This window comes from Chanodichthys erythropterus, chromosome 13, assembly GCF_024489055.1.
Source record: "Chanodichthys erythropterus isolate Z2021 chromosome 13, ASM2448905v1, whole genome shotgun sequence".
NCBI classification, from domain to species: domain Eukaryota; kingdom Metazoa; phylum Chordata; class Actinopteri; order Cypriniformes; family Xenocyprididae; genus Chanodichthys; species Chanodichthys erythropterus.
This window is the reverse complement of record NC_090233.1, coordinates 17,840,151-17,867,841: the sequence shown is the minus strand read 5'-3', so window position 1 is coordinate 17,867,841 and position 27,691 is coordinate 17,840,151. Positions and strand designations below refer to the sequence as shown.

The 27,691-nt window shown below is 36.6% G+C and overlaps 3 protein-coding genes across 7 annotated transcripts in view; 2 read left to right on the top strand and 1 right to left on the bottom strand.

Moving 5' to 3' along the window:
* jak2b (Janus kinase 2b) overlaps positions 1 to 3,707 on the top strand; it is a 41,392-nt gene extending 37,685 nt beyond the window's left edge. For 2 of the 3 annotated variants that reach the window (XM_067408460.1, XM_067408459.1), the window contains 4 exons: positions 147 to 319; positions 464 to 581; positions 784 to 897; positions 2,915 to 3,705. In XM_067408460.1, coding sequence (XP_067264561.1) covers positions 147 to 319; positions 464 to 581; positions 784 to 897; positions 2,915 to 3,049 — 540 coding nt within the window. In that variant the 3' untranslated portion in view covers positions 3,050 to 3,705. Of the gene's footprint in view, positions 1 to 146; positions 320 to 463; positions 582 to 783; positions 898 to 2,914 lie in introns of all 3 variants that reach the window. The other variant, XM_067408458.1, reaches the window with a different exon arrangement.
* A 1,489-nt stretch (positions 3,708 to 5,196) lies between these two features.
* On the top strand, positions 5,197 to 24,385 carry zgc:114041 (uncharacterized protein LOC574425 homolog). 3 transcript variants are annotated; one of them, XR_010896975.1, is made up of 6 exons: positions 5,569 to 10,683; positions 14,430 to 14,659; positions 14,818 to 14,961; positions 17,070 to 17,846; positions 20,672 to 20,889; positions 21,639 to 21,766. XR_010896975.1 is itself a non-coding variant. In XM_067407949.1 (5 exons), exons 2-5 carry the CDS (start codon positions 14,458 to 14,460, stop codon positions 21,824 to 21,826), a joined length of 1,311 nt encoding a protein of 436 aa, XP_067264050.1. In that variant the 5' UTR covers positions 5,197 to 5,519; positions 14,430 to 14,457; the 3' UTR covers positions 21,827 to 24,385. The 3 variants fall into 3 exon arrangements, 2 of the variants coding, with proteins under 2 accessions (XP_067264050.1, XP_067264049.1); XM_067407949.1 differs by lacking the exons at positions 5,569 to 10,683; positions 20,672 to 20,889 and adding an exon at positions 5,197 to 5,519 and having other exon boundaries at positions 21,639 to 24,385; XM_067407948.1 differs by lacking the exon at positions 20,672 to 20,889 and having other exon boundaries at positions 5,576 to 10,683; positions 21,639 to 24,385.
* Positions 24,386 to 25,294: 909 nt separating this feature from the next.
* On the bottom strand, positions 25,295 to 26,709 carry mboat4 (membrane bound O-acyltransferase domain containing 4). Its single transcript, XM_067405849.1, has 2 exons — positions 26,499 to 26,709; positions 25,295 to 26,421 (listed from the first exon to the last, which is right to left on the bottom strand). The coding sequence occupies exons 1-2, from the start codon at positions 26,675 to 26,677 to the stop codon at positions 25,488 to 25,490; spliced, it is 1,113 nt and encodes a 370-aa protein (XP_067261950.1). The 5' UTR covers positions 26,678 to 26,709; the 3' UTR covers positions 25,295 to 25,487.
* Between the last annotated feature and the right edge of the window lie 982 nt (positions 26,710 to 27,691).

Sequence of the window (27,691 nt, the reverse complement as noted above, 5' to 3'; positions counted from 1 at the left end):
CTGTGAGCCTCCTATTTCTTTATTTTTTCTCTTTATTTCAAACGTGTCTCTTTACTGTTCAGACTTCCTTGTCTGTCCCTATTTTACATTACCTCATTCCATAACAATCTCTTGAAATTGTCACATCTGCTGTTATATCTCTACAGGGCATGGAATACCTTGCGACAAAGCGGTACATTCACAGAGACCTGGCCTCACGAAACATCCTAGTGGAGAGTGAACTCAGGGTTAAGATTGGTGACTTTGGTTTGACCAAGGTTTTACCTCAGGATAAAGAGTACTACAAGGTTAAAGAACCTGGAGAGAGTCCAATATTCTGGTATGTTTCATTTTGTTTGTTTTTCATTTGACTTTCATGCATCGTTGGAACACAAAAGATGTTCAGCAGCAAGATTTACGGAAGTCAGTTAGTCATAGAGGTTTAGAACAACATGAAAGTGAGTAAAAGATGTGTTTGTAACAGGTATGCGCCCGAGTCTCTTACTGAGAGTAAGTTCTCAGTAGCATCAGACGTCTGGAGTTTTGGAGTGGTTCTGTATGAACTCTTTACATACAGCGACAAGCTCTGTAGCCCCCCTACAGTAAGTATCACAGCTGTTCTTTGTTATTTCGCATTTTGTTTTCTGGACATGCCACATTCTTGCACATGCAATAAGGGCAACATTTAACAGTTGCTGGTTTTGAATTGTTCTGGCTATGTAAATCACACATGAAATCACAACCTGTCAACAAAACTGCATAGAATTATGTTAAATAAGAATCTCTTTTTTTGTGTGTGTTCAGGTTTTCCTGAGTATGATGGGAGGTGACAAGCAGGGACAAACGATAGTCTATCATCTCATCGAGCTCTTGAAAAAAGAAAACCGTTTACCCCAACCTATGGGCTGTCCTTCAGAGGTACCAGATCTCAGAACACATACAACACTAAATGAAAACTCTACAGTTGAGTCAGGATTTTAATTTGAATACAATTTATCCACAAACATCAAGCAAACTTATAGTGCAGAAATGCTAATAATAATTAGCAGACATTTGACATCTCTGATCCATAAACATTTTTGTATAAATACAGTCTCTTTTAATAGGTTGTTTGCACATGACGTCACAGCAGCAGCGCGAATGAGTCTGGAGGGCAGGGAGTGATGTTTCTATATAGGAATCCTATCAAAACCCCAAAATTTGCATGTTTTACATCGTTTATGGTAACTCAAATCGATAAAATCGAGAACCCAGAAGGTGTTTATATCGTTTACATAACTTGTACCATTTTTTTATAACTTATTTAGTTTTTTAACTTTAAAAGTTGTCGCCTTTTTTAGCGTTTTGCGTCTGCTGATACTTAAATGAATATGTATACCTGCTTACCTTTTTGACTTGGTTAAATATTCACATTCTTCATGCTATCGTTTGCAGGGAGGAGAAGATATTTTATCCTATTTAATTATAATTTGGTATTTTCACTTCAGTTTTGTAGTATTCTGTTCACAATGTTGATCTGGTTACCATGAGAACAGTGTCACGCTGCTGCTTCAGCCATCGTATGGTAGAAAATGTCCAAATAAAATAAATGTGTTCAACAAGCTGACAGAAGTCGATCCGTTTATTTGTTGGAAGCGTGTAAATTTAATTAGTTTAAATGTTGTTTTTGTAAATATTCACTTTCCCATATGACCACGGAGGAGAATCGGAGGGTCACGTTCAGGACACAGACACGCTGTATGTATTTTCAACCAATGACAACCAAAATCAAACCCATAGAAGCTCGTGAACCGTTTTGAAGTGGCTGTGTGCAAGTTATAATCATTCACAAGCCGAGTGATCATACTCATAAAACATAATGTTAATTATGTTTAAAAAAGGCGAAAATTGTATTACCGTCCATTTTTTTCCCACAAACGATATTGTGAGTTCCTATTACAATTCTCGATTCAGCATAAATGACCTACAATGGTAAGATTTTTTACAATCACGACAGAAAATCAAAATACTGCTCTAACTTCACTAGTAGAAAGGCAGCGCGATATAAACAAACTCAGACTAGAACTGAACACGGCGTGACGGCAGCTTCACATCCTCTATATCTGCCTCCTCGATGGCAGAAAGTCTTTTAATTCAGTGGAAAAGTCGCTCCTCTTCATAACATAAGGATCGCGTCCAACATATGTTGTGATTTTCTGTTTATACCTTTCTATACCAGCAAAGAAAGGACTTTTCCCCATCTCTTCCATTCTAATTTACACTGCTTGCCCTCCACCGTAATTTCACACGTCACCAGAACCACGTGATTGCAAACAACCTATTTAGAGTAATTTTAGATGCATTGGACCATTATAAATGCTGATGTTTATTTAAAATATTCAAGGCTCGAAATTGCGACCATTTTAGTCGCATATGCTCCCTAAAATTAACGTGTGCGACCTTAAAATATATTTGGGATCATTTGCGCGAGTGCAAACAATTGTTGAGGTTCAACCTGTTTTCATTTCTCTACAAAACTTTCGCTAATATTAAGCAGCACAACGGTTTTCAACATCAATATTAATAATAAATCAGCATATTAGAATGATTTCTGAAGAATCAGGTGACACTGAAGACTGATAACCCTAATGATGCTGAAATCTCAGCTTTGCCATCACAGGAATAAATTACATTTTACAATATATTATAATTGAAAACTGTTATTTTAAATTGTAATATTTCACAATATTACTGTTTTACTGTATTTTTGATCGAATAAATGCAGCCTTGCTGAGCACAAAAGACTTCTTTTAAAATCATTAAAAAAATCTTGCCAACCCCAAACTTTGGTAGTGTAAAATTGTGTAAATGAAAAAGAATCAGGTCAAAAACAGGTCATTGCAAATCAGCTTTTACTAACAGTCTTGCTAAACGTTGTCTTTTTTAATTCTCTTAGATGTGTGAAATCATGCAGGAATGCTGGGACAACGATCCTAGTCTTCGGCCAACCTTCAAGGAGCTCGCTCTCCGTGTAGACTTGATCCGGGACGGTAGCGATTCAGACCGATATACCCAAGTGCCTGCATTTTAAAGAGAGAAGCTTCATTCGCTCACCGCTGCCACGCAGATACCCAGCCCTGAGTCTGTCCTCTGGCCCTGTCCACTGTCTTAAAATGCTTCTTTGTGCCATTATGGCAGATCTAACCCCAGGACTTGGATCACCACATCTACTCTCTGAACAATTAATGACATTTATATCAAGAATGGGTTTCTCTTTTGCTAGCAGTGCTGGCATGCGCCCCTCTATCAGCGATATTATGATTGAATGAATCGTTTTATTAAGAAATGCAAGAGCTGTGCATTTTTACATCCATGTGTTTGTATGTACATATATAAAGATGATTTTATAATTTTATAAAAATGAAATGAACTGTGTGGAAGCAGTGTCATATAAATTAAGATTTGAAAAAATATATAATTGTTTTTAGGTTGTTTGTTGTAATGCAGGTGGTGTCTGATTGAAAAGATATAAAAGATCTTGCTATTGTAAGTCTTTGTTTTCTTGAATAAATGCTAATGTTTTAGTCATCGCTACAGCCCAAAATAGCCGTTAATGAGCCATTTCCCAGTGGTGTTCTTCCCCATTAACCTCTTTGTAACATGATGGGCATGTGGAGTAACTTTATATAATCCATATAAGCTGCAAATGCTCTGCATACCCAAGCCATTCGTGGGCTCGTTAATTAATATCAATACTATAAATTCCCTCGTTTGTGATGCACCATAAAGCTTGATAACGTTTTGGTAATACTTGTGTAACTGTCCATCATTTATTTATTTACCTAACAACATTAATTTTACGGGTTCTCATTGGTATGCGGGCATATGGGGGATTTAATGCGCAGGGAAAGCTGTGAACGGATCCCTCGCCCAAGAGGAAAAATGAGCTGATGCTGCTAGATCTCAATCACCGAAAATCACATTTTATTTGATACAAAACTAACTAGACTAAATCAAATGGGGAAAGAATAATGACTGAAAATATCTTCATAATATTTAATTTTCTCAATAGTTCTTTTTTTTTTTTTTTTTTTTTTTTTTTTTAATGGAAATTTATAAACGTCATACCCGGTTAAAAAAAAAAAGTCACCGTTCGCCACTTCACTTAAAAGGGTGAATTGCCCTAAAGTGGGACACTGCCTAGTGTGGGACACCTAAGGTTTAGTGTTTGTAGGTCCATCATTAATGCATGAATGCCAGTGAATCTATGGCTGCATTTGAAAACTGAAAAATGGAGGATGCATTCCAAGGTAGGAAGGCATCAAGGCATGTCTTGAATCCAAAAAAAAGGGGAGAAAGAGAGATTCTTTTCAAGATTCAAGATTACTTTTATTAGTCCCAAAGGGAAATTTATCTTGGACAAAGGGCTGCCAAATATAACATACAATTGTAATATGATAACCATCACAAAACAAACACTACTCAATTTACATTATGAATGTGTTATATGCACTTTCTCTTTTGATTTGATTACAGGTTTTTAAAATAGTATTGGTTGTGGATTTATATGTTACAGAAGTCTGAAATGCAAAAAATGTCCCACATTAGGGCAATTCAACCCATTATATAAAATATATATATATATATATATATATATATATATATATATATATATATATATATATATATATATATATATATATATATATATGTGTGTGTGTATATATTTTATATATTTTATATATATATATATATATATATATATATATATATATATATATATATATATATATATATATATATATGTATGTATTTATATGTATATTAATACAATTATTCTAGAAGCGCTTTTGTGTCTCCGCTCTAATTCATCCCAAAGGTTCGATCGGGTTGAGGTCAGGACTCTGTGCAGGCCGGTCAAGTTCCTCCACACCAAACTCGCTCATCCATGTCTTTATGGACATTGCTTTGTGCACTGGTGCGCAGTCATGTTGGAACAGGAAGAGGGCATCCCAAAACTGTTCCCACAAAGTTGAAATTGTCCAAAATATCTTGGTATGCTGAAACATTGTGTTCCTTTCACAAAGCCCAACCCCTGAAAAACTTTACAACCTATCACGGTGCCACTCTTGAATTCACTGAGCTTCTGAGAGCGACCCATTCTTTCACTAATGTTTATAGAAGCAGTCTGCATGCCTAGGTGCTTGATTTTATACCCCTGTGCCATGGAAGTGATTGGAACGCCTGAATTCAATGATTTGGAGGGGTGTCCCAATACTTTTGGCAATATAGTGTATATGGATGGATTCTGTTGGTAAACACTTATCTAAAGCTATAATAAGTTTTATGCCTCTAACAAGTGTTTTTGACATTTTTGATATGAATGGTATGCGGAAAAATGTTTGAGGTTTGCCACAGACTTGTTCCTTGCCTAGAACGCAACTGAACTGCTTCTTCAAGCTTCTCCATACTACAAACCGTGGAAAACTACTTGAAAACGACGGAATATTTAAATATACGTTTACAGCTGGTCTTCTCGCACTGGATAAGCATTACCTGAGGTAATATTTACGGACCTTTTTACAGAAGATAAAAGTTGTTACATTGTCTGTAATGATTAATAAGATGGGACTAAAATCACTGAGGAGCTCTGTTAATAATTATGTTAGTTTACCCCACCTCTCCATGTAAAATCCTGTCCGAATGGGGCTGTCAAACTGTTACATGTATATTTCAGCCCTGCCTTATACTCCCATCTTCAAGGAATTCTAGAGTGTAGAATTTTATTTTTGTTTCCTGTTTTTTGGCCTTTTTGATATTTACTGCATTTATACAGACTGAAATGGAAATAGCATTTCCTGTGTATTGGTGAAAGAACATGCGGTGTGTGTATTCTGATCCGTCGGGCCCCTGGAGCTGTGGAATGGCAGCAGTGCTGGGTGTCAAACACAGACTTGACATTATCCTCTTACCACTGGCCGGTACCAGTTTTCACCACACCAACTGACCTTCATGTTATTGCACCAATTTTAAATTTTCCGAAATTAAACTGATCCGAGTACAGCACACAGAATTATTTTGTGACAATTGAAGCTTGTTAACGTAAGCAGCATTGGCCTGTAAATTAAACACTCTGCTTTGTTTTGTCCTTTCATTGTTTACCTAAATGCAAACAGTTCAGTCGTTTCCCACAAACCAAAGTGAGAACGACCTTTTAGTCACATCGCTGTAATTTTGGCATTCACATTGTCTTTTTTTGAATAACATAAGAATGGATATTTGGATGCATTTGCATCTATCATGATTCACTTTGCTTATAAAATCACAATTAGATTTGAATGATGATGCCAATTACTCTGAAGTTCATAAATGCCCTGATTTTGGTCCTGAAACCAGTTCAGATTAGGCTCTCACTGTCTCACATTTTTATGGTAACCATGGCTTCCTCAACACAGCGTTTTGCTTTAGCGAGTTTTACATTACGTCCTATCAGTTAACTCGCATTATATAGTTGTATGTTATACAGATAAATATTGTTACAGATATTAATTGCAACACACTGAACAAGTTTACATGAATAAGAATTCTGGCAGGAGGTTGAGTCAGTCTCAATCTCTTATGCAACCAGCTCATGTTTCAGAGAAATGGGTGTGGAAACACATCCAGCAGGTTAATAAAATGAACATCAAGGTTGGAGGCTTATGGGATATTGCATAATTGCTATAAGAATGAATGGACACAAATGCATATTTGTTTTGTAATGTCTAATACTATGTTTCAATTTTCTTTTACACAGTGTTGCAGTGGCTGTAGCAACGCATTTAATTGTTATTGTATATGCATCAGTCGGTGTAATCAGAATTTTGATGAAATTGCGTGAGAGAAGTATGGCATGCCTTTTATTCATTTAAACTATTCATCAGTTTCAGTCATGTCACTTTACTCATCGGCTTTATTTATGGCCAACAGTCGGGCAGAGTAATTGCAGTGCATACAAAAAAACATACCAAGACAAAAACGTTGATCACTGGATTTGATCCTTAACAGGTCCCAGTAAACATCTTTACATATCTCTTTACAAGTTCACACAATACCATATCTATCATTCATGGACATTCATATATTTAATCCAACATCCGTTTTCTGGGGGTAAACATCCATCCATTAACTCTGGTCTAAATATCCCTGCTTCTGCTGGATTATTTTTCAAATTTAAGGCATTGATGCTTGCTTACAAATCTACCACAGTATCCGCACCCTACTACCTGCACTCACTCTTACAAGTGTACACTCCTACCAGAAGCCTGCGCTCATTAAAAGAGGGAAGGATCGTGGTACCATCACAGAGAGGCACGAAATCACTCTCCAGGACATTCTCGTTCACTGTTCCTTGCTGGTGGAATGATCTTCCTGCCTTCATCCGGAATGCAGAATTCCCTGGCAATATTCAAAAGACAGCTGAAAACTCCTCTCTTTCGTGAGCACTTATCCTCATCTTTTTAAAAAAAAAAAAAAAAAAAACTTCTTATACCTATCCTTTCACTTAGCTTATGATACTCTGAGCACTGCCTAAAACTTGTATTGTGATAGTTGAAAGTACCTTTTTGATGTTTTTACACTTTAAATGTCCTTTTAATGTTCGTTGGTTAAAGGCTGAGTAGAATAATGTCATCTCATTGTACCCAGTTTAAAAAGCAAAAAACAAAACGTATTTTTGCGTTTGTAGAGTAAGCCTTTGACTGTTTACAGCTTAACGGAAGTTACACCCATAATTCGTGCAAAGCATCATGGGGTGTTGGAATAAGGTGGATAAAATTCATACAGCATAAGTACATAGTGTATAATTGCATAGTGTATAGTGCATCATTTTGGATGCAACTATATTTGGTCGGTCGCGAAATAATAGGCTACTTATTCAAAATATGTACCTACTAGGGATGGGCATATTGATATGAAGTATACTTTTGATACTCAACGTCAGTATCGATACTCAAATAAAAATATCGATACTAAGGTGTTTTTTTTTTACTAATGATTTTGTTTAATTAACATTAAATGTAATGCATACAATATGCCTCGAATTGGACAAATAACCTATGTTGGCGAATAAATGTGTTGTAGAACTATTTTCCTGCTCATCTGAACACACGCAAATGCTGCAAGTCAGAACCAATCAATCACAGAAAGCGTTCGCTCACTGCCGAAACTACATTCAAACGGCTGCATGCGTTTAATATTGTTAGAAACCATTGATGCTTTTGGGAAACGCAGCCCAGAACAATGCTTAACAGCAGACAGAACAACATAATATGTTTGAGTTATTTCACAACAAACAAAATCAAATAGTAGCCAACATAGTTTTTGCAATTACATTTATTTAAATTGAATATTTAAAGTTCGTATTGATGTTCTGTTCTGTAACTACACTGTCAGAATACAAAGTTTGCATTTTATGGGTGCAGCAGCCTGTCACTGTCACATGAAACTGAACCATTGGGCTACTACAGTGACCAGAGTTCAGCTAAGCCAAAGTCCCTTTAAGAAAAGTCATCTTTGAAACGCCTCTCGGGCATCCTGGGCATCATGCCCTATCTCTTTGAATGGGGAAACATAAAATTCTCCAAAACTGTTTGCCAACCTTACGATTAAATTTCATATTTGAAATCGCCAATGAAATCTAACAACAACCGGCTCATAAATTTAGTTTCTAAATGCTCAAATCATGACAAAAAACTGTATTTTTCAGGCTGGATCAAGCTAATGCACATGCGCAGACCTAACTGCGCGTCTCTTCAGAGGCGTGCGTCGGACTGTTTCTATAGAAACCGGTGATTCTAACAGCCGCTGAAGTGACGCGATGACTTTACCAGTCGGCGATTGGCTCTTATTTAGAAGGCGGGACTTATTCCGCCATATTGCGTGTTACACTTTCTCCCATTCAAAACTATCCACAAGTTTCCTACGCCCCATGAGGCCTTGCGTCAAACGTGGGAGCGTCTTCCGGTTCGAAGTAAACAAGCTGGACGTGACACTCATTCATTCAACAGTTGACAGTGATTCAAGATTTAACGATCCAAATTTGCGAACGTTTGTTTTTTACTTAAAGATTTAAGATTCCGGCATCATGATTGAACAATGTTTTACAATAATTTTTTTTTTTACAGTAATAGTAATGTATTAATTTATGTCAGGAGTGCACATCAATCATGCTAAATCTAACTGATATTTATATTGACAAAAAGAAAACACAGACCTATTCAGTTAGGCCTGCTTCCATTTATTTGCGATCACAAGAATGCAAAAAACAATTCCATTAAGGCTTTTAAATCTAAAGGCTTACACATTTAGAAATATATTGATAACATACCCTATGTTTACGTCACTTTTCTGAGACTTTCTATTGATTTTCCTCAAAATTATGCGATGATTGATATCCGAGGATGTTTGCGCGATCTCTCCGTCTATCTATCCTGATCCTTTCAGCCAGAGCAACAGAGGGAGCTCATGAGAAAACAAGAGTTATGAGTTATACGAGTTAACCGGAGTGTGAATCTGTGAAATATGCATTTGTCAGGAATCAACAGGCCCAGGGAAGAGACAGATAAAACATTAAACCATATAAATACACGATTATAATCACATAAGAACTGTCTTCATTCCTCAAGCAGTCTCTGATATTTTCCATAAGTGTATTATCGCAGTGGTTAACATAAGTAGGCTTTAGCATCGCATACAGCTCTGGCGCGCACGACACGTTAGGAGTCAATAACATCATAAGGCTTTGGTGCATCAGTGACGGAAGTACAGACCGCGGGTTGTTCATGTATTGCAGGGTCAGGATGCTCTAGTCATGCAGCAGCGCTTTTGTGGAAGGTCAGTAAAGTAAAGAGCAATTAAGGGCACGAAAACTGTTTATTGTATTTTGATATTAATGTAGTAAACTGAGATGTTGTCCCTGAGCGCCGTAACGACATCTCTCATAAAGATTTGCAACTTTACAAAGTAAACAATGATCCAAAAAACACTTAGCCTCTTCGCTAATTAGAACACAAAATACCATTGGTATGCTACTTCCGCCGCCTCACCGGAAGTTGTACCCACGTTCTCTTTTACAGTAGCGCCCCGCGGAAACAGGTGGATAAGAGTGACACGTCTTGTGTTATTCTATTGTCTTTGGTTAAGCCTATAGTATTTGTAGATTTACATGGTTACCACTACAAATAAACATTTTAACCATGTGTAAACAAAAATATAATCTAATAAATAGCAATTAAGGCGTATTGAATGTTAAAATGTTACCTTTCAAATATAATGTTAAGTGGGTACCATTACCCATTTTACTCGTAGTAATTCAATAATTTAAGGACTTAAATTCAGACTAGAGGTATCGTATCGGTATCGATATTGGCGATTTTGGCCTTGAAAGTATCGTATCGTATCGAAAACAAAATAAGTGGTATTGCTCATCCCTAGTAGTACCTACTTGAGGGTATGCGATTTCCGAACGCAGCCAAAATGTTAAAACGGCTTGCCATATGGAAGCGTGTTGAGCAGGAGGTCGGAAGGGGTGTGGCCAGCGTCATGCGAGTTTATAAATAGAGATCCGCTAACATAAGTGGCAGCATCACACACTGCTGCTACTATTGTGTTACGGACTGTGATGAACAACATGAAGAAGACCTGACCGAGGGCAGGAGAGGAGAAGAGTGCGGTCGCACCTCTGGCGTAAGTAATTTCCCTTCCATATATGAAGAGCAGGATTTTATTTTAAAACGCCGAAAAGACCTAAATCATTAATCCTTGATGGAGAATTCTCTTGCAAAAAAGATCAACATAGTTTACAACAGACTCTCTGAAATAAGATAAAGGCTACAATACAGTATAAACAATATGTAGAATATATAGGGGACTGTGGCTTGTTCGCACTATTTACTCTAATGAAAATTTGGGTTTATTTTTGAATGTCAATTTCTGTATCGGCACACCGTACACAAAACCTTGATATTCATGTCCTGAGAACTCCTGATACTCTTGTCCTGAAGAAAAACCTGTACATTTGTAGTAAAATCTTCCTTCATTGACTTGGGTAAAGTTGGTTTTATATTCGCACATTCGGACATCCGTATTCAATAGCCTTGTTAATCACACTACATTGGACATTCAGTAGACATTCACAAGTGAATATGCCGTTAAAACAATACTATTTTGATCGACTGAAAAATGTTGTAAGTTGACAATCGTTGGTTGTCAATATCATGTCGCTGCTTAATTCGCAAACATTAATTTATTGCACATTTATTGGAAAGTCTGAATTTATGAAAGTCCGAAAGTGCGAATATAAAACCAACTTTACCCAAGTCCTTCACTGTTGAGCTGACTCAAGAGTCTGAATCATATTATAATTAACTAAAACCATAAACATTTTAGTTATTTGAAATAAAATAAAGGAAACATTTCTCGTTTTCTTTTAAAGCTGAAATAAAAATAATAATAAAAAAAAAAAAATATATATATATATATATATAGACCAAAAAAATAATAAAAAGGACAAAAATACACAACAAAATTACTAAAACTTTAAATAAAATTCCAATGAAAACAGAAAATATAAAATGATAGACTAAAATATTAATACAAACTGAGTATTAGTAGCTCAATTATACTAAAAACAACACTGGTCTGAATGTATGTCAGTGTGGGTTTGTGTCCACTGCAGCAAAAAATGATAAAATTATTGTAATTTGGAATAAAGCTCACTTTGTGTCCTGTAATATTGTTTGTGGAACGTGTGAATTTTATTTCTTGTTTTTTTTTTCTCAACAGTGTCATGTAATTCCAGTGCACCTGTAAATACAAAATGAAGTTATTCTCTAGAGTTACTGATATAATTATTGTTATAAATGTTAAAATTATAACGTTTAATAAAATTAATGAACTGTAAATTTCATTATTTTGCCAGTGTTGCATCATTTTTCTATGACCAGTGGAATCGCTAAACACAATTCTACCAGTAAGAAGTCCACATTAGATAGTACACTGTGATTCAACATGCAACAACTAGATGCTGATGCAGACAGGTTCCTGACAGGCTGGATGTACACAACAATAGTGCAGACACATGATTAAATGTGGAGATTTTGCCCTTAAGCCTCAGGAGTGCCTGTTTTTATTCTTACACCCACACCTAGACACTGTGAGGATCTGCATTAACACGGGTTCATACAGTAATACAATTGAGCGGATTAAAGGACAGGATTCTATCAGCAGGGAAGCAAGATGTTTTGAAAGGTGAAAATGGTCTCATTTCCACGTCATGAATGGCATAGTAGGTGGTAAGCAGCCTTTTATTTGGATTGCAGGACATCAGGCTGTTCTGTACTGGAGGCTGCTGACAGTTTGATAGCTTCTTTAATACGTCAAGCTATAATATGGGTGAGGGAACAAGTCAAGGACAAGGCTTTGATGAACTATGCTGTAACATGAGTATGTTTGCCTGCTGCTAGTGGCGCTGAGTCAATGGCAATGAAGGACTGGCTTGTAGTCAGTGATCGCAGCAGGGCTGGGCAATGGAGCAGGCATTGTGGGTCATGTGTTGACGCACACGATCTTATGATTTCTGGCGCTTGCTACAGATTTCCATTGTGAACTATTGTTCCTGTTTGGTCTGACTTTGTTTATTGCTTGTGCTTCTTGGTACTGAGATGATTGCAGTTTTTTATCCTCTGGTTTTGAATAAGCTTATAGTAACAAGAATCTATTATTATTATTAATCCTGCAGTACATCCGAAAACGGTTTAAAGGGTTAGTCCACCCAAAAATTAAAATTCTGTCATTAATTACTCGCCCTAATTTCGTTCTACACCCATAAGACCTTCGTTCATCTTCAGAACACAAATTAAGATATTTTTGATAAAATCCGATGGCTCAGTGAGGCCTCCATTGACAGCAAGTTAATTTACACTTTCAAATGCCCAGAAATGTACTAAAGACATATTTAAAACAGTTCATGTGATTACAGTGGTTCAACCTTAATGTTATGAAGTGATGAGAATAGAGTGCCTCAGGGATGACGCAGTTTTGTAGGCAAAACCCGGAAGTGAGTTAGCATTTTAGGACTTCCGGTTCCAACACCGTAAAGTCTATGGGTTTTTTTAATGGATTTTTGCTAAATCGCCTGAAATAAGGTCTGTGGTTAACAAAGCCTCTAAATACTTTCACGTTTTGATCTATGACATAAAAAACACACCAGTTATAACCCACTTGTTTTTTTTTTTTTTTTTTTTTTTTTTTTTTTTTTTTTTACTTTTACTGTGTCTTAAAATCGGCGGTTGCTAACAAATTGCTAAAAGGGACTACCGTTACTTCCTTTGGTGGGGACTTTAGATGTCATCATTAAAAACGGGACATTTGGACAACATTTCTCATGAAATAGTGGAAAAGTATTCATACACAGTGCAGATCATAATCAGCGAGCATGTTTATAAATAAAGTTTGAGGACGCTTGGTGGTGACGACGTTGATCCGCGACCATGGTGTGTTGTAGTCTGTTTATAGCCTACTGTTAGCCTTTTATATCTGATGACTTTATTTAGGCTTCAAAATCTATAAATGTTGTGTTAACTTGTAAAGATTATCTTGATAGACAAAATGTGTAAGTGTCATAACCCTTTGTTAAACACAGAGCTTATTTTCTATGGGAAAAATGCATGGGCTTTCAATCGAGGGAACCTGTGCGCCGCTAACTTCCGGGTTGGTTTATTCAACAATATCTAGTGATGGGCGATTTCAAAGCTTTGAAGCTTTACAAATCTTTTGTCTCAAATCAGTGGTTTAGAACATTTATCTGCTTTGGTCCGGAGGGCACAAACTCATTTGCATTTAAAGGTACACGTACCAAATCAGCACATTTTTTTTCTCCCACCCAAAAATGGGCAGTTAAAACATGGTATAATCAAAAAAAAAAAAAAAAAAAAAAAGGGATATTTTGAGCTGAAACTAAACAGACGCATTCTGGGACACCTAAGATATATATTCTTGTAAAAAGGGGCATAATAGGTCAACTTTAAAATATTCAAAGATCTTACGGACGAACAGCATTTTTGTTAAGCCAAAAAAGATTTAATTTAATTTAAATGTGAAATAAAGTATAACATTTTGATGAAAAACTTAAACGAAAGAGAAAATGTTTTGAAAATTTTCAATTTTGCCATGCCATATAACCGAATATAAATCAAGTATGAAAAAGACAAACTAAAATTGAAATAAAAATAAATTATAGCTAAATGGAAATATTACATAAAACCTAATAAAAATGACAATCATATAATAAAATTTAACTCAAGATGGATAATATAAAAAGTGCTATATTTAAAATATTAATAAATACTATAATAGTATAAATAATATCAATATAACACTGTATATATAGCCTATATGCTCCAATGTTGAAATTCTGTGACATTATTTTACAGAAGGTGAGAAGCGATTGTCAGATTCAGCATGGAGAGGTATTTGTTCAACCCACCAGATGGAGGCTATGGCTGGGTTGTGGTCACCTCGGCTTTCTTCATCATGGGCCTCACTGCTGCTGTTCATAAGAATTTCGGTCTGTTTTTCCTTGAAATCCAAAATCACTACAATGTCCTTACTAGTACTACCTCATGGGTGACCTCAACCACCATTGCTGTGTTTCATTTAGGAGGTGAGGAATGCCTTTTTTCTTATTGTCATCTACTGAAATAGTTTGAATTGTCTCATAACCTCTATTACAAACTGTCTGTAAACTGACATTTCATGATGACACCCTAGTAAGCAGCAGACCTGCATAGTGAGAAGTGTTTTCTTTCCCAATCTGTTTAGCTCCTCTTGCCAGTGCTCTCAGTATGCACCTGTCCCATCGCACTGTTATCATGGTCGGAGGGCTTCTGGCTGCCTCAGGAATGATTATCGGCTCTTTGGGCCTCAGTCTGCCTTGGATGTATCTGTCTGTGGGTGTATTGCAAGGTAAGTTTAGTTTACTCTGTTTATGCCATTACGTATTATGTAATTCTGGAATTTCAGCACATAATCCTCTTTTTGACTTGTATAAAGGCTGGAATACACTACATGACTTTTAAAATCTTAACAAATCGAAAACACCAGGCACTTGCTGACTTTGTAAATGGTTACAGAGTAAAACTGGTCATCATACACTAAATGTCTGAGATTCACGTACTATCAGACTTTCAAGTCATTCCAAACACAACTCAACATGCACCTCGGGAAATGAAAATAGATGAAAACGATGTGTGGTCTAAAAATTGTTTTTGATATTCAGTTGATATACTTCGACAGGATGGATTTGTTGTCTGAAGCTAAAAAAAGTCTGTGCCCATCATACACTGCATGATTTTCTGTTTAATCCGTCAACTCTGCCCAAAATATATAGACTGGCTCTGACTTTTGATGTCTACTTCTCAAAACTGCAAATCAGAGCAAAACTCTGGGCCAAAGTCTTGTATTGTGTTCTAACCTTAAAGGCCCGTTCACACCTAGGACGATCACTATAAAGATAACAATAGAGATATAGTTCTAAAAATGTTTGCAATATTAAAGAATAGCACTGTCCACACCACAGCTATAATGATAATTATAGAGAAACAGAAAAACAACATCATTGGAATCACTTTCAGAATGATTTTATCCAGCTGATGAATGATAAAAAACATTGACAGCCAATCAGAATCCATCCTGCTGTAATGAGCTTGAGCATTTAAAGTGACAAACGAGAACACGCTAAGAATAAACGGAACAATATCGTCTGCTGGTGTGGACGCTAATATAGTTATCTTTATAGTTATCGTTCTTGGTGTAAACGGGCCTTAAGGCAACATGCTATTATTCACTCTACATGGAACCTAAAGGCCCGTTCACACCAAGAACGATAACTATAATGATAACTATATTTGCGTCCAGACCAATGAATCCACACCGATAACGTTCTGTTTATTCTAAGCTCACACACTGCGGTTTCAAAGTGTGTACAACATGTTTTTGCTATTCTTGTTGCATTTACACGGCTTTAACCAGCAGATGCCCTCAACATGATATGTTTTGAGTGAATAGCTAGTGTAATCGATCTAATCTAACAGTGAATTTAGCTTACAAAGTGGAATAAAAACAAAAATTTGGGCCCAGTCCCAAATGGCACCCTAAATCCTCACAGTCTTCGACTGAGTTGGCACTTTCATGATGTAATGGCGCTTTGACTGCCGGGTAAAGTCCTCTGCAGGCTCAGCTGAAGTGCGCATTGAGGTCACACAGTGGCTCGCGAGCACCCTTCTGAAACCAAAAATGATGAATGGGACACCCTATGGTCTCGTGGACTTAACGTGGCAGCCATTGTAAGTCCACAAGACCGAAAGCTCATAGAAGTGTGCCATTTGGTATTCAGCCAATGTTGTCGGAACTAGCACTGGATACCTGAGGTAATATTATGTTCTATTATTTACTAGCCTGGCATAATGATCTAATTACTTCTCGCCATTTATTCCGAGGGTATGGCCAATTGTTTTCCATATATCCATTTTATTTGTATCATTGAAAAGGCGGTTTGACTTTACAAACAGTGGTGGCTTTTTCTTGCCCTCTGCCATTTTTTTTAAATGCACGAGACCTTAAAATTGGAATAGATTCTGATTGGCTGTCGGTATTTTATCATTCAATAGCTAGAAGTGATCCCAATGATATCGTTTCTCTATATTGTTATAGCTGTGGTGTGGACAATGCTATTATTTTATATTTAGAGCAATTTTTAGAACTATATCGTTATATTTATAGTTATCGTTCTTGGTGTGAATGGGCCTTTACAGGGCTCTATCAGGCACTTCATAGAACCTTTTATGACTGTCCATCATGGGAGCATTTTATGGATTTAGGTTTAATTCATTATTTTGTTTTAATTCTTTTTTAATTTTAAATGTTATGAATTAAACTGCTTATAAACATACTTTATCACTAGAAAAAAATAGAATTTACCTATTAAACATGCAATCATTTAAGACATTTCTCCTTAAAGTATATAGAATATTTTGGGTTCAATTTTTTCAATTTTTTGTGTGTGTTTGATCTAGGTCTTGGAGTCTCATTTTCTTGGTTACCAGCTAACAGCATGGTCAGCCATTACTTCAAACGCTGGCGCCCCATTGCCTATTCTATTGCTAGTTCTGGAGAGTGTGTCTTTGCCATGGGGTTCAGCCCATTTTTCCAGTGGCTTATCGACAGCTATTCTTGGCAGGGGTCTCTACTCATCATCGGCGGTCTTCAGCTGAATCTGTGTGTGTGTGGTGCTCTAATGAGGCCCCTTCAATCTACACAAACTTCTATCCAAGGCAAACCTGTGCTGGACTCAAAAGGTGAAAGCAGGACATCAACAAAAGGCACTTTCCAGTGGCGTCTCATTCAGAAGCCTGAGCTGCTGCTATATATAATGTTTGCCATCTTGGCTGCAGCAGGTTTCTTCATCCCACCTTTGTTTCTGGTGCCGTATGCCAATAGTTTGGGCATGGGACAGTATTGGGCCGCCTCCGTTCTGTCAGTGCTGGCATTGGCAGACCTGTTGGGCAGACTGGCGTGCGGATGGCTGGCTAACCTGCGGCTCGTGAGAAACCTGCAGCTGCTGACCATGGTGGTCACAGTGCTGGGGGTGGTGCTGCTTCTGCTGCCCGTTGCACAGAGCTACTGGACCATCCTGGTCTTCTCCTCGCTCTATGGCTTCCTGTTCGGCTGCGTGGTGGCCATCCATGTGACTAGTATCGTAGATATTGTTGGACTGGACGGGTTTGATAGCGGTCTAGGGCTCTTCATGCTGTTCCGGAGCTCTGGAGGATTTGTGGGTCCACCTGCTGCAGGTCAGTGCTTGGCTTTAACTTCTCAGGAAGTTTGTTTCAACAACTTTAATCTTTAAAGGGATTTTTCTCCCAAAAAATGAAGATTCTGTCATTTACTCGCCCTAGTATCTTTCAAGCATTCTTTCTTCTGTGGAACATAAAAGAAGATTAAGAGGCCATTCACACAGAACACATTTTTTAATTCCAATGCACTACTTTTCTATTGTTTTTGTATGTAAATACTTGCTAGATGGACGTGTATGACTGTTGCGCTGGCGTCTTGCGTCTTTTGCAGCATCTTGCACATGACACTATGTTCTAAAAATGTGGCGCTCAAGTTAAAATCAGTTCAACTTTAAAAAAACTGCATCTCCGGACCTTACGTATTTTCCCCATTCCACTGCCCGCGTGTTCTGTGTGAATGAGACCATAGAAAGACATACAGAAGAATTAAAGAAGGTTATGAATAGGCTTTGCATAAAAGCACATACTAAATGCACAAATGTAAATAATCTAATAATCCGAATTAAATCAAATTGTGGGCAAATTTCATGATGAATGTTAGCATCAGTATCAGAGCAAGTATTTATACCTCTAGTATCTGTATTCTGCATGCATCATATTTCTAAAATATATTTAAGTTGGTCTCAAGTGGTAATTTTTAAGATTTATATTTAAATAGTGGCCCCCTTTCACGTTTCCATAATTTGATGTTTTGCAGAGATAGACATACTGTGCTTTTATGCAAATCTTCATTTTCCATTATGTATAGATACATTTCTGACATTTTGATAAAACGTGAACCCAAGTCTGTTTGCAAGTTTTGCTGCATAATCTTTTTAAACCAAAAACATTAAAAGTTAAATTGGTTAAATAAGTGTAATAATAGTACCTCTCCTGTCTCCTAACAACAGCGCCATCTTTTGATTTTTAACGGGAATGAAAGCGAGGGAATGGATTGTTAGGCTGATGAAACACTGCAAAAATATCTTTCTAAGAAATTTCAGTAGACAAAAAAACTGAAAAGTGATCTAGGAGCTTTAATACAGCTTTTTACAGTGGATGCCATTGAAAACAAGTGTATCCCTCACAGTCTCACTTAAAGGAACACTCCACTTTTTTTGAAAATAGGCTCATTTTCCAACTCCCCTAGAGTTAAGCAGTTGAGTTTTACCATTTTCAAATCCATTCAGCCGATCTCTGGGTCTGGCGGTACTACTTTTAGCATAGCTTAGCATAGTTAATTGAATCTGATTAGACCATTAGCATTATACTCTCATTCCGACGTAATAATCAAGGAACTTTGCTGCCGTACCAGGCGCAATATTACGCAATGCCTCTCACAAATGTCTCCATGGTTGCAAGGCACACGCTCCCTGTGCAAGCAGGGGGTCACAGGCACTGCGTAATATCATTGCGCCTGCTGCACTTATGGTACGGCAGCAAAGTTCCTTGATTATCCAGAATGAGAGTATAGTTCCTAGCCATATTGGCCTAGAAAATCACCACTTTTCATTTTCACTTTTCATTTTCCGTACATTTTCAGTCTTACAGTAGTACACGATGTAACTACAGAAGAGTCAAGTTTTAAATAGAAAAAATATTGAAACTCTTTGGTCATTTTTTTGAGTGAGATGCTAATGGTCTAATCGGATTCAATGAACTATGCTAAGCTATGCTAAAAGTGGTACCGCCAGACTCGGAGATCGGCTGAATGGATTCGAAAATGGTAAAACTCAACTGCTTAAAGGCCTCAATATACTTCTTTTTCGTTCTTTGTTTAGGGGTAAAACGAAGTTCGAAATACGTGACCAGCGATATACAGTAATCGAACATCTGACTCCGCCCACAATGCTGAGAGCGACGGTTAGATGAATATGTACGTGCTGTACACTTTCTTCTCAGTAACAAAATAAACAACAAAAATGAGAAAACAGCAAGTATTTTTTTATAGAAAGCATAAGAAAATTGTCTGATCATAACATGTACGTTAGCACGAGCTCTGCAAATTAGCACTCCTGTCACATTTATCTATATAGCACTTTATTCAATAGATTGATTGATTGATTTTAAGCGGCTTTACAATATCAAACATGAAAAACAGTGTCAGTGATTATATATTATCGTCACTGACCAGTGGTATAGGGCTGCACGATATATCGCATGTGATTGTCACGTGCATTTCGTCAGTAAAGCCGGTTCCCTGATTACCGCTAAATCACCATCACCTGCTTTCAAATGGAGCAGCATTTAAAGGATTAGTCCACTTTTAAATAAACTTTTCCTGATAATTTACTCACCCCCATGTCATCCAAGATGTCCATGTCTTTCTTTCTTCAGTTGAAAAGAAATTAAAGTTTTTGATGAAAACATTCCAGGATTTTTCTCCTTACAGTATACTTCAATGGGCACCAAACAGGTCAAAATTAGTTTCACTGCAGCTTCAAATTGTTCTAAATGATCCCAGATGAGAAATAATGGTCTTATCTAGTGAAACCATAAAAAATTGAAAATTATATAAGTTTATGCCATAAATGCTTATCTTGAACTAGCTCTCTTCTTCTTCTTCTTCTTCTCTATTTGAATTCCAGCAGTGTAGACGCTGCTAAGTGTATTACTGCCCTCCACAGGTCAAAGTTTGAACTAATTGTAATATACTATTGAACTAGTATATTGCATATAAAAATTAGTTCAGAACTTTGACCTGTGGAGGGCAATAATACACTTAGCAGTGCCTACACTGCCAGAATTCTAATAGAGGAGGAGAAGAAGAGAGCTAGTTCAAGATGAGCATTTATGGCTAAAACTTGTATCATTTTCATTTTCTTTTTTTTTTTTTTTTTCAGAAAATGAGCGACGGTTTCACCAGATAAGACCCTTATTTTTCATCTGGGATCGTGTAGAACAATTTGAAGCTGCAGTGAAACTGTAATTTTGACCTTCAACTGTTTGGTGCCCATTGAAGTCTAATATAAGGAGAATAATCCTGGAATGTTTTCATCAAAAACCTTCATTTCTTTTCGACCGAAGAAAGAAAGACATGGACATCTTGGATGACATGGGGGTGAGTAAATTATCAGGAAAAGTTTATTTAAAAGTGGATTAATCCTTTAATAGACAGAGCCGTAGTCCACTGACAAGCCACGCAATATCGCGTTCATTATCGAAGGTGATTCATCTGCGATATGAACGCGATATTGCGTGGCTTATCAGTGAACTACAGCTCTGTCTATTAAATGGCGCTCCATTTGAAAGCAGGTGATGGCGATTTAGCGGTAATCAGGGAACCGGCTTCACTGATGAAATGCGCGTGACAATCTCATGCGATATATCGTGCAGCCCTACAATAGTAGTACATAGGTGTTTTGCAGCTGAAACGGACTTCGTTTTGGCCTGATTTGTCACATCAGTTCGTTCTTCGATTTCGTTTGAAGTATATCGTGGCCGTTCTTCTAGGGGAGTTGGAAAATGAGCCTATTTTCAAAACAAAGTGGAGTGTTCCTTTAAGGTCTATTACTACACCATGACGAACCAGGCCAAGTAGGTAGTGATGTAAATGTAGATGTGCATGTGTTGATGGTCATTAATCTCTATTATGTCATAAAGGATCTAATGTTGCGAAAAGTGAAAACAAGGATGTTTTGCAGCATAGTTTGCTAAAACGTCTTTTGCACTGTAGAAAAGGTTTGATTATGTTTTCATGATGATGCTTTAGTAGGCAGGATACAGACCCTGCTAACAGCAGGCTTTGTCTATGTCCCATATGCTGTTTGTTCACCTGTCTCATGTTTCTTTTGTGTATCTGTGTCACAGGCTGGCTGGTGGACTGGACTCATGACTTCAGTGCTGCTTTCTACTTTTCTGGCATCTGCCTTGTGTTCTCTGGGGTTTTTGTGGTGCTTGTTGACAGGATGGTGGAGAAGAAAAAACTCAATCAACCAGATTCATTTACCGAGACTACAGATCATCCAATACATAAAGCGGACAGTGCAGAAGTTTAAAAGCCACTGATTATAATTCACCTGTGTTTTACTTTTAAACTTGTATCTATTTAAAGCCATATTATAATAATGTTTTTACCTTTCAAAAAAGCTGCAGGCTTTTTATTATCTCAACCTCTCACCCCATACCTTCCAGGCAGAGAGATATCAGCTTCATTGCCATGTTTAAAGCCAATAATTGTTCACGTACAATGACAACGACTGAGACACGTGCCATTCAGAGCCTGTTTCTGCCTTTAGAAATAATTAAAGAAGCATTGAGTGCAGATAAGGCTGCTTATTTCATCATGTACAGAACATGCATTCAGTGAGATATGATTTTATAGTATCTGAAAGCAATATAAATATTATGATCTCTCTGTTTGTGTGCATACATGGCAAGTAATATGTGAAATTACAAATTAAATATGCATTTACGCTACATACAGTGGCTCCAAAAAGTAAAGTGGCATCTGCAAACAAATGACCTTATCATTTCTGCTATTACTTACTTGCCTCAATGTGATTTTTGAATGGCTTATCTGCTGTTTTATTTAAAATATAACAAACTTCTTTCTCTGAAATATTTTGCTTTAAAAGTGTACTTGTATTTAAAATATCACTTAGTTTCATTCTCTTAAAAGTGTTATTTTAAGTTTAATTTATGTGGTATTATAGTTTTTGTTAATATTTTGAATTAGATTTTATTTTTATATCATATGTTTTAATTTTTAGTCATTTTCCGTGGTTCTGTAATTAGTTTTTTTCCCACATTTTTTCTACTTAGTTTGTATTCAGTTTCAGTTTTTAGTTTTAGTTTAATAATTTAAATGAATGTGGGAAATGTTGCAGTTACATTCATAAGTGTCCGAATACTTTTTGGGCCCACTGTATTATTTCAGAAAGCCAAAAAGATTTATGCAACAAAATAATACATGGTTTTGAGCAGTTGTTGAGAAAGTGGACTGTGTCTTATATTTTATTGTCTTTCATGCCTTGTGTTTCAGTGTATAATACCATATTTCTCTGAGTTTGTAGGGAAGTTCCTGTCTCTGAATATATGATGTAAATTATGTGCGTACTGTACACACACACACACACAGAACTTTGGAATCACAAAGATGCCTTAGTAATGTTGAAATCTGCTTAAATGGGCAAAGCTGGAAAATAAGTTTTATAAAGAATGTGCCACCTTTAACCTCAAAATAACAACTGCCAGCCAAAAAAAAATGCACTGAACTAATGTTCCTCTTAGGCAGCAGAATCGTGTTCAGGTTTATGAAAACACACTGTAGACTGTTTATATCATGACCAGTGTTGGGGGTTACAAGTAACTTGAGTTACGTGATCAGATTACTTTAAGTTAACAAGTACAATAAGACATTACTGTTAAATTTACAACAAAATATCCGAGTTACTTTTGCAAATGAGTAACGCAAGTTTTTCATTTATTGATGACCGCTGTACATGTGTGAATTTGCATTTTCTTTGGCCTGAGGCTTTTTCTTTTCACTTTCAGTGTGAAAGGACCTTTACATTTGGCAAAAATAGAACTTTTTTTTGGTTATTAAAAAACAAACAAGCAAGCCCAGTTACTTTTACTTAGTTACTTTTTCCATAAAAAGTAACTAATGCGATTAATTTCTTTTTAGGAAGTAATGCAATATTGTAACGCATTACTCACTGATCACGACATATCAAATAGTATGTCTTTGATGTAAATGTGCCATGACCTGTAGAATTGTGCAATGTAATTTATTCTCATGCATATTTTGGTGTATTGGTACTTCCCCAAATGCACATTTTCTAACCAAAGATACATAGAGAAAAACACTGATAGCAGTGTTAATTGGGTTTATTGAGCAAGTAATGTCTTCGTTTACAGAACTGGATTTGTTGTTTTATGTACAGTGTTTGAATTTTGTTGTGATGACAAGACTTGCTTTTTTCTGTAATTGCAAGTGACAATCAGGGAACACTATGGTATTTATCCTGATGTTTCCTTTGAGTTGTAAAACAATAATAATAATTTAGGTTAATCCAATCAGATTTATTTCTGTACAGCAGAGTTGTGTGAGCTGCATGTCATTCATTCAGCCTTTAAGTTTTATTAAATGCAAGAATTATGCTGTGGACAACCACTTATTGTTTTTATATTCAGGGGCATTTGGATATCTCTTTTGACATTTGCTTTCATACAATGCATTGTTAAAAAAAAAATTAAATATATAGTCTAGTAGGCACCACCAAATTGCTATACAACGACACAAATGTATAATTTATAGTCAACTAAAGACACAAAGATTAGAAAAAAGGTTTTGTTTCGATTTTTTTTTTTAAACGTGGTTATTTTCACTTAAGAATTATGTCTAAAATCGTTTGTGAGACCAGTGATCACATCCCATTAGCTTGGATCTGCAATGTAAGCAATGAATGTATATTGAGAGATCATCTCTCTGTCTCATCACCAGGTGGCAGTATGACCACAGTAAGAGAAGCATGTGTTGTACACTGCCAACTGTGGATATGTAGTGTTGATCTTGTTACATACAATAAAAATATATATAGTCACTGTTTTTATGTACACATGTTTCTGACTAATGAGTGTATTTTTGTAAGTTTTTGTGTGTTAGTAAAAAAAAAGAAAAGAAAATTCTGAAAATTTACTCACACTCACGTCGTCTGTATGACGTAGGTTCTTCCTATTGAACACAAAGGAAATTTTGGACGGTATGGAATTTCTCAAAAGGAAAAAAAATGAATTAAAATTAAACGGGTTTGGACATGACAACGTGAGTACATATTAATAAGAGAATGTTTATTTTTGCTGAAGTATCCCTTTAATTACCTATAATACGAAAATCTACACTGAAGAAAATCACATGTTTCTGACTAATGAGTGTATTTTTGTAAGTTTTTGTGTGTTAGTAAAAAAAAAGAAAAGAAAATTCTGAAAATTTACTCACACTCACGTCGTCTGTATGACGTAGGTTCTTCCTATTGAACACAAAGGAAATTTTGGACGGTATGGAATTTCTCAAAAGGAAAAAAAATGAATTAAAATTAAACGGGTTTGGACATGACAACGTGAGTACATATTAATAAGAGAATGTTTATTTTTGCTGAAGTATCCCTTTAATTACCTATAATACGAAAATCTACACTGAAGAAAATAATTTATCCATAATCTGAAATATGGAAGTTGAGCTCTCAAAACATACCTCACTACAGCTGACAAACATATTAATTAATTTAACATGCTTTATGAGGCTAGTAGATGTTAGGAGTAGATTAAAGGGATAGTTCACCCAAATATGAAAATTTACTCACCCTCATGTCGTTACAAACCTGATATGATTTTATTATTCTCTCATAGTTTTTGTCCATTTGAGCTCACACAAACAAAACTTTCACCTATGAATTGAGCATTTTAAGTCTTCTGAAGAAACATGATGACTTTATTTGATGAACAGATTTAATAGGCTTTTATTCACACATGAACAAAAATCAACAAACATACACCGGCAGAACAACAAATCTGGTAAATGAAAGCTCAAATACTTTCTTGACGTGTGAGTACCGACGAGTTTGGCTGGTCAAGTAAGCTTGGATAAGCTTCTGTGTTTACCATATGTTATGAGATATTTGATGACATATAATTTACACTGGTACTGTGAGTTTCTCACAGGATTAAAATCATCAGAATACTCAGTAGTGGAAACACAGTGATATATGAAGACCAGAGCAGTTTTACTGATGCTAAACTCTGAAGTTCCACACAGACAACAACACATGAAATGGTCAGTTGAGTAAAGGCCCAGTTTAGACACACGTACAGCCATTTCCTCCACAGGGAGGTAAGCTTTGGATGCAAGAAGTGATGTAGCTTGTAGTCCCCCTGCACAGTGAAGGCCCAGATGAGAAAGCCAAAAATCTGCCCTGGATGAAGGCCATGCCACCACGCTGAGAACCCAAATGTCATGAACAATGGAGATTTGTTGGACCTTTTGAATACCATTCTTCGAAGCCACGCTGCTGTGGTTCTGTTCCACTGGCGAGCAAAAACTGAAGGACGACTCGACGCTTCAGTCACCCATGGACTGCCATCAGAAAGCCCATCCCATGATGTTCTTCCACTGTGACCATAACCATGGAGACCTATTCCCGCTGCACTGTTAACACACTCACTGATCTTCCAGTGCGCATAATAGTTCATCTTAAGAAGCAGCGACAGGATCCAGATCCATAATATATCTTGACAAACGTAAGTGCTGTTTCTAAATGTTAAGAGTGATGTTAAGAGTTCCTTGAGAGGATATTTAATCCACACCAAAACTACAACTTGCAATATCTTTAAAGTAAGATTCGCTAAATATGAAGCAAAAGGTGGAGTTACACTCATTTGCCTAACAGACTCCACAAATGTTTTGAAACTGCAAAGTGGTCCTCCAAGAAGAGCAGGAAAATAAAGTAAGTAGCTTAGAAATGAAATAAGGACAGATTGATCCTGACTTTTGCTTTGAAACGGACTAGTGAGTGTTCCTTCCTGCAGATCAAGTGACAGAGAAGAAACCCTCTGGGTCATCAACATGAGAGCGGATATGGCCAGTAAAAGCCTGTTAGGAATACAAGAAGAGCTCAAAGTTGGACAAAACTAGATGTTTTCATACAGTATATAATTTTGGAGAAATACCTAGAGTCTGGTGTTTCTTGAAGCCAGTACAACTGGTACTGGATGTACAAATGCCAGCAGGTTTGCCAACACATCTGCAGTCCCAGCGTCCATTGATGAATATGCACTGGGTGTAGACAGTGGATCAGCAGGAGGAGAAGGACAGCACTGAAGAACAGCAATAAGCTGTATGGACCCATTGTTGCAATGGCGAGGATGAATCCTCCCAAAGTCAGATAAATATACCTTACAGTAGGAGATGAATTTTCATTTCACAAGTGACCTAAACATTCTGAGAAAAGACAATGCATTTATTGATACATGAGTAACAGCATGAATCATGTTGTTATACTGTACCTGTTGATTATTGAGAGATATCCTTGTCTGGCTAAACAACAAAACAAAAATGCAAATGATATGTTCACAAACTGGTAAAACAACTGTAGGCTTCCACCACAAAATACCCAAACGAGATCCATCACCAGGCTAGATTTGTGGTAACTCCTCAAGTGGTGTGTGTGAGTAAAAGAGATGTGATAAATATGTATGGCTGGCTTATCTTTTATTTTATCTTTCTGGATTCCAGGCGTGCATAGATAGACAGGCATTCAGTCTGTCACACGGTGTGTACTTATTTCCTAAATGGAATTTGAAAGAGTGCCAACCAAGTCATGAGTAAACAATTCTCTCATACAAGACAAGAAAACAATAGATAGATAGATAGATAGATAGATAGATAGATAGATAGATAGATAGATAGATAGATAGATAGATAGATAGATAGATAGACTATCATACAGATGGATGGATGGATGGATGGATGGATGGATATACTATCATACATATGAATAGACAGAGATGGGTGGATATACTATCATACAGATGGATAGACAGACAGATGGATGTACTATCATATAGACAGATAGATGGATGGATATACTGTCAAACAGATGGATAGATGGATGGATAGATATACTACCCAACATGTATAGACAGACAGATGGATAGATGGATGATAGACAGACGGATGGATGGATGGATCGATAGATGTAAATATCATACAGATAGACAGACATACGGACGGACAGATGGATTGACATAGACAGTTGGATGTATGGATGGATAAATACAATCATACAGATGCAGACAGACGGATAGATGGTTGGTTGGATGGATGTTTGGATGGATAGATGTAAATACTATCGTACAGATGG

Bases quoted from the DNA above. Each gene is read 5' to 3' on its own strand.
- zgc:114041 (XM_067407949.1), top strand. From the start codon at position 14,458: ATGGAGAGGTATTTGTTCAACCCACCAGATGGAGGCTATGGCTGGGTT. The intron at 14,660-14,817 runs GTGAGGAATGCC...CAATCTGTTTAG, and splicing joins TGCTGTGTTTCATTTAGGAG to CTCCTCTTGCCAGTGCTCTC. The intron at 17,847-21,638 runs GTCAGTGCTTGG...TCTGTGTCACAG, and splicing joins TGTGGGTCCACCTGCTGCAG to GCTGGCTGGTGGACTGGACT.
- mboat4 (XM_067405849.1), bottom strand. From the start codon at position 26,677: ATGGGTCCATACAGCTTATTGCTGTTCTTCAGTGCTGTCCTTCTCCTC. The intron at 26,422-26,498 runs GTATTTCTCCAA...TATTCCTAACAG, and splicing joins CAAGAAACACCAGACTCTAG to GCTTTTACTGGCCATATCCG.